At 44.1% G+C, this 11,671-nt stretch overlaps 1 protein-coding gene across 1 annotated transcript; it reads left to right on the top strand.

Annotated features, from left to right (window-relative positions):
• The first annotated feature begins 3,288 nt into the window (after positions 1 to 3,288).
• HTR1B (5-hydroxytryptamine receptor 1B) lies at positions 3,289 to 5,937 on the top strand. The gene has a single exon (XM_032164741.2). It carries the CDS (start codon positions 3,377 to 3,379, stop codon positions 4,547 to 4,549), a length of 1,173 nt encoding a protein of 390 aa, XP_032020632.1. The 5' UTR covers positions 3,289 to 3,376; the 3' UTR covers positions 4,550 to 5,937.
• The last annotated feature ends 5,734 nt before the right edge of the window (positions 5,938 to 11,671 follow it).

Below are 11,671 nucleotides of genomic sequence, written 5' to 3' on the forward strand. Positions count from 1 at the left end.
GCTCGGACCTTACCCAGCGGCCCCTACTCCGAAGGGCTGACCCAGGCACAGGCGACTTTACAGGGTCTCTTTCTCTCTTGGGTGTTTCACACACGCGCCCCTCTGTGCAAACACCTATGTTTTATGTGTTTTAAAGTGAGAAAGGAATACTTGTAATGCGGAAGTCAGGTTAAGGAAATGGGGTTCTTCACTGAACTCTGCCAAGATCCGGTCAATATGATGGCGGCGTGTGTTTATGCAGCTCTTTACCAAAAAGGGTAAAATCAAACTCTGCCCACAAGGGGCGGATTCCTCTGGGAGTCTGGGACTCTGCGAAGCAGTGGAGGCATGGCTGGAGAAAGCCACAGGTCCCCAAACCGCTAAAGCCAAAAACCGTGTGGGGAACAAGTTTTGTTTTTTTCTCCTTCTCATGCTCCTGAGCAGAAATTAAAAGAGGAAAGATCGCATGGAGCTGGTTACATTCCTGTCGGCCTTCCCCGCTTCCCATCCCTTTAACACTTGTCTCTAATCCTTTCCAGTTCTCCTAGGATAACGGGAAAATTATTTCCTGGCACCCCGCACTCCCACAGGACACACCCGCAATCGTACACACTTTTGATCCATCCTGGCCAAGGCCCCCACCTAGCGGTTTAAACTCGCCGGCTTTGCTTCCCTCTCCTGTAGTTTCTAAGTGAGCGCTGCAGTTTGCAGAAATAATTGTTTATCTAGGTGGATGTGGTGGGAGGATGGGAAGGATCCCTTAAAATGTGATGAAAATGAGGCTTAAGGTTGGTGGCAAAATGCTAGGTGCTAGGACTGGAGGAGAAAAAGAGAGAAGGCTGTGCTTTTATCCTCAGGGTGGCTGCTGCAGCCCAGACCGCATCTAGAAGACGTCCTTGAAGAGCTGCCACCTTAGTTAAAGGAGTACCCTCACAATGCATGCATGTGTGTGTGTGTGTGTGTGTGTGTGTTTCTTCAAAACACTTAACACTATAGAAAAGTATAAGTATTAATTATTTACTTGTTCATGTAGTTATTGTCTGTCTCTTCTAGAATGTAAACTGCTGGAAAAGAGGGTCTGAGGCTACTCCCACTGGCCTCCATACCTCGGGTGCCTAGAAAAATACTCAGCATAGAGTAGGTACTCTATTTTTTGCCTGCCTGCCTGGTTTAGAGAACCGGGAATTAAGGGAACTTGGGTTTGTGCTTTATCGCCTTGGGTAAAAAGCTCTTCTTTCAAAGGATCTCAATTACTCTTCCTCTAAAACTGGGTGGAGGGATCAGATCAGATAGCCTTAGGTTCTGACACAGAATGATTCTCTTTCAAATATATGTGCGCTTAAACAGATGAATTCAATTACAATGCAGTTTTTATTAGATACACTTTAGGTGCCAAACATGGATCTAGGCTCTAGGAATTCGTAGTGGGGATCATTTACTCCTTCGAGCTGAAAATACCTTGTCCTTTCCTGGAGCTTTTCTTCACACTTTCTGATTTGCATTTCTACCCTACATTTGTTTCTGTTGAGGTTAGAGGAGAAACTGAGGACAGGGGATCCGTCCCTGGTCATGAGACCTAGGTACTGGTATTGCATGCTGCAGCTTATGGCTGACATCCCCACATATTAGTTGAAGGCAAAGGAGACACACAAGATGGTGCTGATGATGGTTCCAGTCCTCTCCGCCCCACCATCCCCCTTTTTTCTTGAATTCTGATGACCTCCTTTCTAGGTAGGCTGTTGGAAGGAACATGCTCACTCCCAACTGTTTTCCAGAGGCACTGAAGCACTGAGCAGCTGGAACAGGAGGGTGGAGCAGAAGGTTTAATTTCACATACAGTTGGCTTCTGTTTGTGATAACTTCTACATTTTCGCAGATAGCTTTTTCTTTTTCTCAGTTGACTCATAGTTGAGTGAAAAACACAAATTTCTCAAACTAGATGAAAAAATAGTTTTTATTGTATCAAGAGTTAAGGATGGCAAAGTACAAAATGCAAACATTGGGCCCTCTACAGCGATATTACTGGTGCCTGCTAACCTGGGTGTGGCCGTCAGGGCTGGATATGATTTTAGAGCGGAGAGGTCACAGACCAGGGCTTCCCCGCCTAACACTGGCCTCCTAGGGTGGGAGTTGTAGGCGGGAGCCTAGGGCCAGACTCCTGGACTAAGCCTGTGACCCTGGCTAAGGACATGGGTCTCACTGGAGGTCAGCGCAGCAAGCTTCGATGTCCGCCGAGGCGAGAACAGGACGCCTTCTTCCCCTGGCCAGAAATGCAGCTCCAGGTTGTCAGGGCTGGGAGGGTGGCCCGGGGTGGGAAGCGGGGAGATAGGGCGGTAGGACCCGGCGGGAGCTTCCTTGGCCAGGAAAGGAACGGGGCGGGGGGAAAGAGGGAGGGAGAGAGAAAAAGGGAAGGTGATGGGGAGCGGGCGTCCGCACTCGCCGCGCCGCACGAGTTGCACTGCTCTGGCGGACCGGACCTGGACTCTATATAAGGAGCCCATCTGCTCCGTAGCTCGCACGCTTCTCCCGGGCTGGCGCACGCCGCGTCCCTCCAGCTCCCCCAGACACCTGCCCCTTCCCCGTGTGCCGCGCCAGGTCCTCCAGACCCGCGCACCCAGTGGCATGGCTCCGAGTGGCTCCCGTGGGACCGGGGTGGCGGTGGCGGCGGCGCGGCCCGAGCAGCCGCAACTCCAGCCCCCGTGTCCCCCCTTTTATGGCTCCGTCTCCGCGGGGCAGCTCGTCCGAGTGGCCAGAGAGTGAAAAGAGAGGGAGGGCAGAGCTCTGGCGCGAGGCGCGGCGCAGCGCTGCTCCTAGACTTCACCCCACCTAGCTCTGGCGGTCGCTGCAGCCCCCCAAAAGTGCCCCAGCTTGGGGCGAGGGGCGGGAATGCAAGATCAGGACCTCTCGCTGGCCTGCACGCTTTGGTCTCTACACCTAGGAAACTCCCGTGGGCAAAGTCTGCAGATCCAAGAGCGTCCAGGTTAGGAGACGCTCAGCCTCAAGCAACTGGGGTAAGAGATCCCACTTGGTCAAAGCCTTCTCCTCAAGCAGTACTTCACCCTCCTGCACTAGACGCCTCCAGGGAGCTGGAGCGGAGCAGGGCTCGGTGGGCCAGTTCTTAGCAACCCAGGGCTAAGACCCGGTGTGGAGGGGAACAACCACAGACGCGGCGGCTTCGCCAGGCGCGCTGGAAGTGCAGGGGACGCGCCCGCCTGCCTTGGCTGCCGCACCCATGACCTCTAGTTTCAGCTGTGAACCTGGGCGGAGGAATAATTGAGGAACTCACGGAACTAACTATCAACTGAGGACAAACCTGCGATCGCCACGGTCCTTCCGCCCTCTCCTTCGTCCGCTCCATGCCCAAGAGCTGCGCCCCGGCGCTGGGGCGAGGAGAGCCATGGAGGAACCGGGTGCTCAGTGCGCTCCACCGGCGCCCGCGGGCTCCGAGACCTGGGTTCCTCAAGCCAACTTATCCTCTGATCCCTCCCAAAACTGCAGCGCCAAGGACTACATTTACCAGGACTCCATCGCCCTACCCTGGAAAGTACTGCTGGTTATGCTACTGGCGCTCATCACCTTGGCCACCACGCTCTCCAATGCCTTTGTGATTGCCACAGTGTACCGGACCCGGAAGCTGCACACCCCGGCTAACTACCTGATCGCCTCTCTGGCGGTCACCGACCTGCTCGTGTCCATCCTGGTGATGCCAATCAGCACCATGTACACTGTCACCGGCCGCTGGACACTGGGCCAGGTGGTCTGTGACTTCTGGCTGTCGTCGGACATCACTTGTTGCACTGCCTCCATCCTGCACCTCTGTGTCATCGCCCTGGACCGCTACTGGGCCATCACGGACGCCGTGGAGTACTCAGCTAAAAGGACTCCGAAGAGGGCGGCGGTCATGATCGCGCTGGTGTGGGTCTTCTCCATCTCTATCTCGCTGCCGCCCTTCTTCTGGCGTCAGGCCAAGGCCGAAGAGGAGGTGTCGGAATGCGTGGTGAACACCGACCACATCCTCTACACGGTCTACTCCACGGTGGGTGCTTTCTACTTCCCCACCCTGCTCCTCATCGCCCTCTATGGCCGCATCTACGTAGAAGCCCGCTCCCGGATTTTGAAACAGACGCCCAACAGGACTGGCAAGCGCTTGACCCGAGCCCAGCTGATAACCGACTCCCCCGGGTCCACGTCCTCGGTCACCTCTATTAACTCGCGGGTTCCCGACTTGCCCAGCGAATCCGGGTCTCCTGTGTACGTGAACCAAGTCAAAGTGCGAGTCTCCGACGCCCTGCTGGAAAAGAAGAAACTCATGGCCGCTAGGGAGCGCAAAGCCACCAAGACCCTGGGGATCATTTTGGGAGCCTTTATTGTGTGTTGGCTACCCTTCTTCATCATCTCCCTAGCGATGCCTATCTGCAAAGATGCCTGCTGGTTCCACCTAGCCATCTTTGACTTCTTCACATGGCTGGGCTATCTCAACTCCCTCATCAACCCCATAATCTATACCATGTCCAATGAGGACTTTAAACAAGCATTCCATAAACTGATACGTTTTAAGTGCACAAGTTGACTTGCTATTTGCAGTGGGGTCGCCTAAGCGACCTTTGGGGACCAAGTTGTGTCTGGTTCCACAGGTAGGTCGAATCTTCTTTCGCGGTTACTGGGTCCCAGCGAGGCTCTCTCTGCTGGGCAAGGGCAATGGATCCTGAGAAGCCAGGATAGTCCTGAGAGAGAGCTCTGAAAGGAGAAGTGTTGAAACTAAATGTAGAGCTTCCCTGCCCAGGAGGAGGCTCACTTCCTCCCTTCAAGCCCCGGGCTCAGCACTGACCCTGCGGCAGCCAGTCCCAAAGGGGGTTGCAACTTTTAAAAATTGATGATGGAAGGGAATCCCTGCCCTTCTTTGGTATCGTGGATAATGCCCACTAGAAGCAGTGTACTTGTAATTGTTGTCTGAAGCCTGTCTGAGACAGATCTACATACAGCCTGGCAGTACTTGAACTAGACGCTTAATGCCCTGTGTTTTTGGGGAGAACTTTGTGTTACAGCTTAATTTAAGAACAGTTACTTTGGCATCATTCAGTCTTCACTTTTTGTCTATTCTTGGTTGGAGAAACTTGTGGATTTGGTGCTTCAAACCCTATGTGTGGCTTGGATGGCGCAGAGAAACCTCGAAGAGTTAACAGCAAAATTCTGATGCTGAGATCTCTATTTTTATTATACTTGAAACTATATGGGGGTGGGTGGGTGGGAATGGGAGATGAGGAGTGTTAAACTGAGAATCAACACCTATGATTGTTTGTTTTCTGCAGATTTGTAATTTTGTAATTCCTGTTTAGCGATTGTCAAGCCACAACTCTAACAAACAAACCATTATGTGTGCTAGTGCCAAAGTCTGCAGACTGCTTTATTTTTTCTCTTAATTTCATGTACCTGTCACTTTACACATTTAAATCCCCATAAATGAAGGGTATGATGGGTGACTCAGCCCACACTGCTGCTATATTTCTTACTAATGCAATTGGTAAAACCGATTAGTATTGGAAATATACTGTTTCTTAACAAGAAAAGTGTCTTTATTTCTTATCCAATTGAGTGAGATGTGAAGGAGACTGATGACATGGGGATAGTTCTTACACAATTGAGGAATGGGGTGGGGGCAATAGGAGGATGTATATTTTGACTTGTAAAAAAATCTTAAAATGCATGAAACTTTTATCTGATAGTCATTTGCACTCTCCTTCCCATCTGTGATTCCTTGTGTGCTAACATATAAAGAAACCAAGAGAACTATCTTCCTTCTCCAGAAACCTTAAAAATACAGTAAGGGCCCTAAAAACGATATTGAAAAGAAAATAAACTTGTTTATTTTTTGTTGTTGTTGTTATTGAAGTTTGGGCAGGAGAAAAGATTGCTAGAAAATGACATACAAGAACTTTAGAAAAGCTTAGAGAAACTAAAATTGAGCCTGTTTTTGTCTTGTTTTTTGTTTGTTTGTTTGTTTGTTTTTTAAAAAAAAATTGCAGAACCAAACCTCAGACTTACTAACAATCAGGAAACTGGCAAGCTTTTGACCTTTGTAAATTTGTTACCAACCTGATATCTCAATTAATATAGTATCTGGAATACTTTAAATTTATCAGTCTTTTCAAATTTCAAGAATACTTAGTTATTTCAAATTTCCTCTGAGAGCTCCCTAATACAGGATAAAGTCATGCAATAAAATATGAAAAAAATGTATATTTTAATAAGAAGTAGCCCTGAGGGATTATCTGCACGGAAAAAAATGTATATGTACAGCATTTAACGTGCCAAAGAAAATTCACACTCCTTTCCTCAGATGGTGTTCTGCAGTTGATACCTTTTGTCTGCAGAAGCAAGTTGTCTTTGTGAAACAGATTCACTCCTTGCTTGAAACTCCCCAGTCCTGTTTGTCAGACAATAAATATATTGAGCTGAAGTACACTGCTTGCCTACTGTGCAGACCTTCACCTTGGGTAATCACTCTTGAAAATATACTATTCAAAGATTCACACATAAGCTAACTAAAAAGGGGAGTTTTGATCAATATTTATACCTGTCACTGGTGTGAGAGAAAATTTTAGGCATTAGATTTGCCTATACTTGCTGGATCCCCAAGTTTCTTTGTTTGCTTTTTGTGATATTTCTCCTATGGAGGAATGTGCATAAAGCATGGTGTTTGTTTTTATGTTATTAATACTGTGGTCTTCTGTTTATACAGCCGTATTTTCTTTGGTCCTAAGAGGCAATTAAGTTAACTTCTAAGAGCCTTAGGGGGAAACATTAATTGAAACAAATAGCCACTTTCAAATGATTTCTTTATAGGGTACCTGCAATGATGTTGTCCTCACATTAACAAAACCCAATCAGTTTAGTCGAATGGGTTGTTTGCCATTTTGTAGATTAACCACCTAAATTATTGCTTGACTGTTTGGCTGTATTGCCTGGATTTGGGGCATATTGTATGAAACAGAAGCTTGCAAACCCTTATAGTTATAAGATATATAGAATCATCTTTCAGCATTGCACATGATTATGCAAAGTGTAGTATTCATCCCAGGGGTATGTAGTTAAGACTGTTAAGCTCCTTTTCAGTTACTGTTGCCTATAGCATAGTTTATTTCATAAACTAGGCACGTGGCTTTTTTGCAGAACATAAAGCAGGAGATGGAAATGTTTAACTTACACAGCAATGAAAATATATTTTCATTGGCTGTGGTAATAAACAACATTTCCCATATTGTTTAATTGCACAAATTTTCACAGAAATATATGAATGTATACTCATTCAGTGATACCAGTATTGTCTTGTGTTTCTAGGAATTTTAGAGTTTCCTTTTAAAAATGGACACTACACCCATGAATGAATGTTTATTGAGTTCAACAAATTTTCTAAAGAACAATATTCTCAACTTTTCCTCTCTATTATCTTAGTTTTGTCTTCTTTAACCAGGAAACCCTGAGAAGATTATAATTCACTGAATCAGTAAAATATCAGATTATGTGTATTTGATGGAGTTGCTGTGACTGAAAATTGCCTTTGGTATTCCACCTTTCAGGAAATGTATCATTGGAAATGAAATTTAGGAAAATAAATAAAAGTCCTTTTGTGTTCTAAAAAGCGTTGGGTAGTAGTTCTATTATTATGGAACGATTGGTTCCTTGGATTCTGCGGTTGTGTTTAGGAGTTTGACCCTTCATGAGAGAATGACTAATAGTAAATGATACTGTGGCTGCCTGATATGTGCTGCCATGACTTGGGGGATTTAGTTTATATCTAAAGGAAGAATTTGAAAAGAAAGAAATGGATTGTGCTTTCATATTCTGCAAAGAGAGAGGGTTAGATCCACTATCACAAGAGTTTTCCAGATTAATTTTTAGAGGGGACCTTTAGTCTCTAGGCTAGGTAGTGAGATTCCAAGGACTGTATGTGCTTAAAATACAGAGGGAGGAACTGGGTTAGAAGAAGACTTAAGAGGAGTAGACTGACCTATCTTAAGACCAGTGAAGTAGGCAGAAAGGTAGCTTTTGTAGTCAGTCCTAGGTTTGAATTGCAAATAAAGTATGTTAGAAATATGTGGTTCTTTTTCTCAAATACCATCTACCTACAAGTTGATGTGAAGGCTTAGAACCTATACATGTAAAGCACTTATTGGGATGCCTGACACTTTTTTGGCTCTTAGCAGATTGGACTTCCTCTTAGCCATTATTTCCCATTGTCTCCTTTGTGGATGCAGAGTGCCTGTAGCACAGAACAGGGGTACTTGGGAGAAGTTGGACTGGAGAAGATCAAACTAGCCTGAATGGGAAAAACTTGGCAAAAACTAGAAGCGACTGAGGTTTACAGCCTTTTACAACTAATCCCCTATGCAGGTGACATACAGCCCGAAGAACAAAAGGGAACATGAAGGATGGTTTGCCGTGGCTCTATCGGCCAAAGAGAAATTGCCAAATATTTAATTATTTCTTACAGCGTCCTTTTATTCACTTTTAAACCCTCTTCCTCTTCCTTGTCTAGAGATTTCTGGCTGTCTTTCTAGAATCCAAAGTCCTGGCCACATCCACATTTTTAATTTGCAGCACCTCATTTTTCACTTCTCTGCTTTTTTCTTACCTGTATCAAATCATGATAACCAATAATGATGTTTATGGTTCTTGTTTTAGCTGTGAAGGGCTGATTAGGTAATTAAGGGTTTTCACATTGTATAAAATGGAATTACTGAACCAAACGAATGTGTAATTGGTGGGGATAAAAGCTTTCAACTGGGGCATCTACTCGAGTTTTCTAAAGAGTTTGGTAGAGAAAGGGTGGGAGAAGGGAAGTCTGCCCTGTTCATCGAAACCCACCCTGGAACAATCCACCAGGGGGCAGAGTGTCTCTGAGATGTTTAGCAGAAGCAGGCGCAGACCATTCAGGATCTCAAAATCCCTCTTAGAGGACATTTTGCAACTGATATTAACGCTTCTAGACTCAGTGAAAACAAAGTTCCATGAGTCGAGGGAGAGGAGGTTTATCGCTGATTAGAAATAGCAGATTTTTCAGAGCTGTAAATTCAGGCAGAGGATCTCCAGATCAAACCTAAAGTTTTTCTTCATATATCCAAACTCAGTGTTTTAAATTCATCTCTAGACCTGATATAATGCTAAAATCTTAGCATTTTAAAACATTGTGACCTTTTATTAATGTGGCAGTGAGCGAATCAGAGGTTAGGAGACAATGTACCTATTTTAAAATAAAAGGAGCTAATTATTTACTTAAACATGTTTAACCATTGTGATTTTTCTCATCACTGTGTTTTTCTTTTCAAATTTATTTTTGGTTTGAGGTTGATATATCCATAGTTCAAAGGTAGAACACTTGCCGTTTATGATTGAAAGAGATGTCTGTTTTTTTTTTTTTTTTTTTTGCACAGAAGTAAGTTTTATTTATATGTCAGTTTTTCCCAAAAGACAGACCCTGAAGTCTGTGTAATTTTGGCATTTTAAAAGCAGGCATATAGAAATGTGAGTACAATCTTATGTTTCACAAAAATAAATTTCAGCATCAGAAAATGGATCACATAAAACGAGAAAACGAGTGAGATTATATCATTGCCATTCTCCTGTAACGTAACTGTTACTCTAGCATTTTCATTGTCCCCAATGGGGAGTTTTCTATGTGCCATTTCATACATCTGTCAGTTAAATCAGACTTTTAAAGTCAACACTCATATTTTAGGATTATACTAGGATTTTCAGTGCTCCCTGAGAGAGAGCTAGTCCCTGGAATTGAGCCATCTGTCAAAGAGAGTAACTTAACACTATTCCAAGTATAATTTGTAAAAGAAAATGTCCATTTCTTTTTACTTATTTGTATATATCTCAAAAGATCAGAGAAATCCTTTTCAAAACTACTAAATGAAAATCCATATGACAAGAATGGTCTTATAATATTTCCTGTACCAAAAGTGAACAGATGGTGATGAGGGGATCCATTTATGGTAAATGCTTTAAAAATCTACACAAGCCTTGCTTAAGTGATGTAAGAAGGCATGACTCACATCCTCTCTGACTCTGTGGGAACATTCCACCCATCGGCCTCTGGCTGGTCATCCTATGTAGGGAGAACCAGATTTCGGGATATCTCCTGCTCACAAGTATGGTGACCATATGTGGTGATGGGACGGTAGTGATAGCTCAGTCCACAAAGGTTAGGTTCCTTGGCCTGAGAACTGTGCCCACAGTACTATTGTAAACACTCTTGCATGTCTCTTCTAAGCCCATTTGCTTAATTCAGTTTGTGACAGAGTCTGTGGACATGCAGATCCCCCTGTGGTTCGTCAGCCCATTTGCTCATTTATCATCGCAGTTGGCTCAGGAGAGGGGCTGATCCGATTTTCTGGAGAAACAGTTTCACTGGCTCTTCATCTTTCCATCCCAGTCTTGCCTAGCCTTAAGGTTCTTGATGTTCACTCTTCTGCCCTGCCCCTCTAGGCTTTCCCATACAATGCTGCATTTGGGATAATCACACAGTGGGAAGTTGGGAAGTAGCCACTGGTCTAAAACCCTCCAACATATTGGTGGGTATAAAATGCAAGAGAAAATCTTTGAAGTCAGACAGACTCGACTTTAAATCTAGGTTTTGCTATCATGAGCAAGTTCCTCTGTGATGTTATATGCACACCTTGATGTTTGAAGTTAAGAATCAAATAAGATAATGTAATTGTTTTCAACTTTGGCGTCCCATTTATCAGGGGAGCTTTTAAAAAAAAAACTTGCTCAGACCCTGTATGAGATGAATTACGTTATATTATTTGCAGTAGGGTCTCATATTCTTATTTTAAAACTTCTCCCTAGGTAAAGCTCTTAGTATAATACTTACTTCAAACAGGATGTATAGGTGTGAAGGGGGACCTTGAATGAAATGAGAAGTCAAATAGTTTTGGTTTTTTACAATGGGGCTTCTCAAAATTTACGACGGGCCCATGAATCACCTGAGAAGTTTGTTATAATGCAGATTCCAATTCAGTAACTGGTCTGTGATGGGGCCTGATATTCTGCATTCCTAATAGGCTCCAGCAGATGCTGACGATGGTGGTCAATGGATCACACTTTGATTAATAAGGATCTACAGGAAAACATAGCTTAGTTATGCAGCATTGGTCATTGACTATATATATATATCTCAACCAAAACAAAAACAACACATAACTTGCAAATGAAAAAATTGTGCTTTTTAATGTACAATAGGTTGTGTTTTCTCAGCTTGTTTACATGGTATTCATATCTCAGTTTCAGCAGCTGTTAAATGTTTCTCCTTAAATGCTTTCTCCCAGATGCTTTAAATCCTCAATCTACCCTAAAACAAACTACTCACTTCTGAATCAGCAAAGCACGACCCTCAGATTCAGGCCTCTGTTTTTACATAATTTCCAACTAAGGACTTTGCCTTTTGTTAAAAAAAGGAAATTCGTTTAAAAACGAAAGCAAATAATAAAACAACAAAGAAATAACAATTGCTAACATATGGCAAAAGGCACAACTTCCTTCGTGCCCTATTTCACTTAATAAGCCCACTAGGCTTCCTTTTGTTAAAACATATGCATGCATACTCCCACATACACATTTATATGTTATATAGATATTTATGTTTTGTGAACAAAAGCAACAATTTCATCAAAGCTGAAAGAGGTGT

This window comes from Hylobates moloch, unplaced genomic scaffold (assembly GCF_009828535.3).
Source record: "Hylobates moloch isolate HMO894 unplaced genomic scaffold, HMol_V3 SCAFFOLD_2, whole genome shotgun sequence".
Lineage (NCBI taxonomy): Eukaryota > Metazoa > Chordata > Mammalia > Primates > Hylobatidae > Hylobates > Hylobates moloch.

Excerpts from the sequence above, each read along its gene's own strand:
- HTR1B (XM_032164741.2), top strand. The coding sequence starts at position 3,377 with ATGGAGGAACCGGGTGCTCAGTGCGCTCCACCGGCGCCCGCGGGCTCC.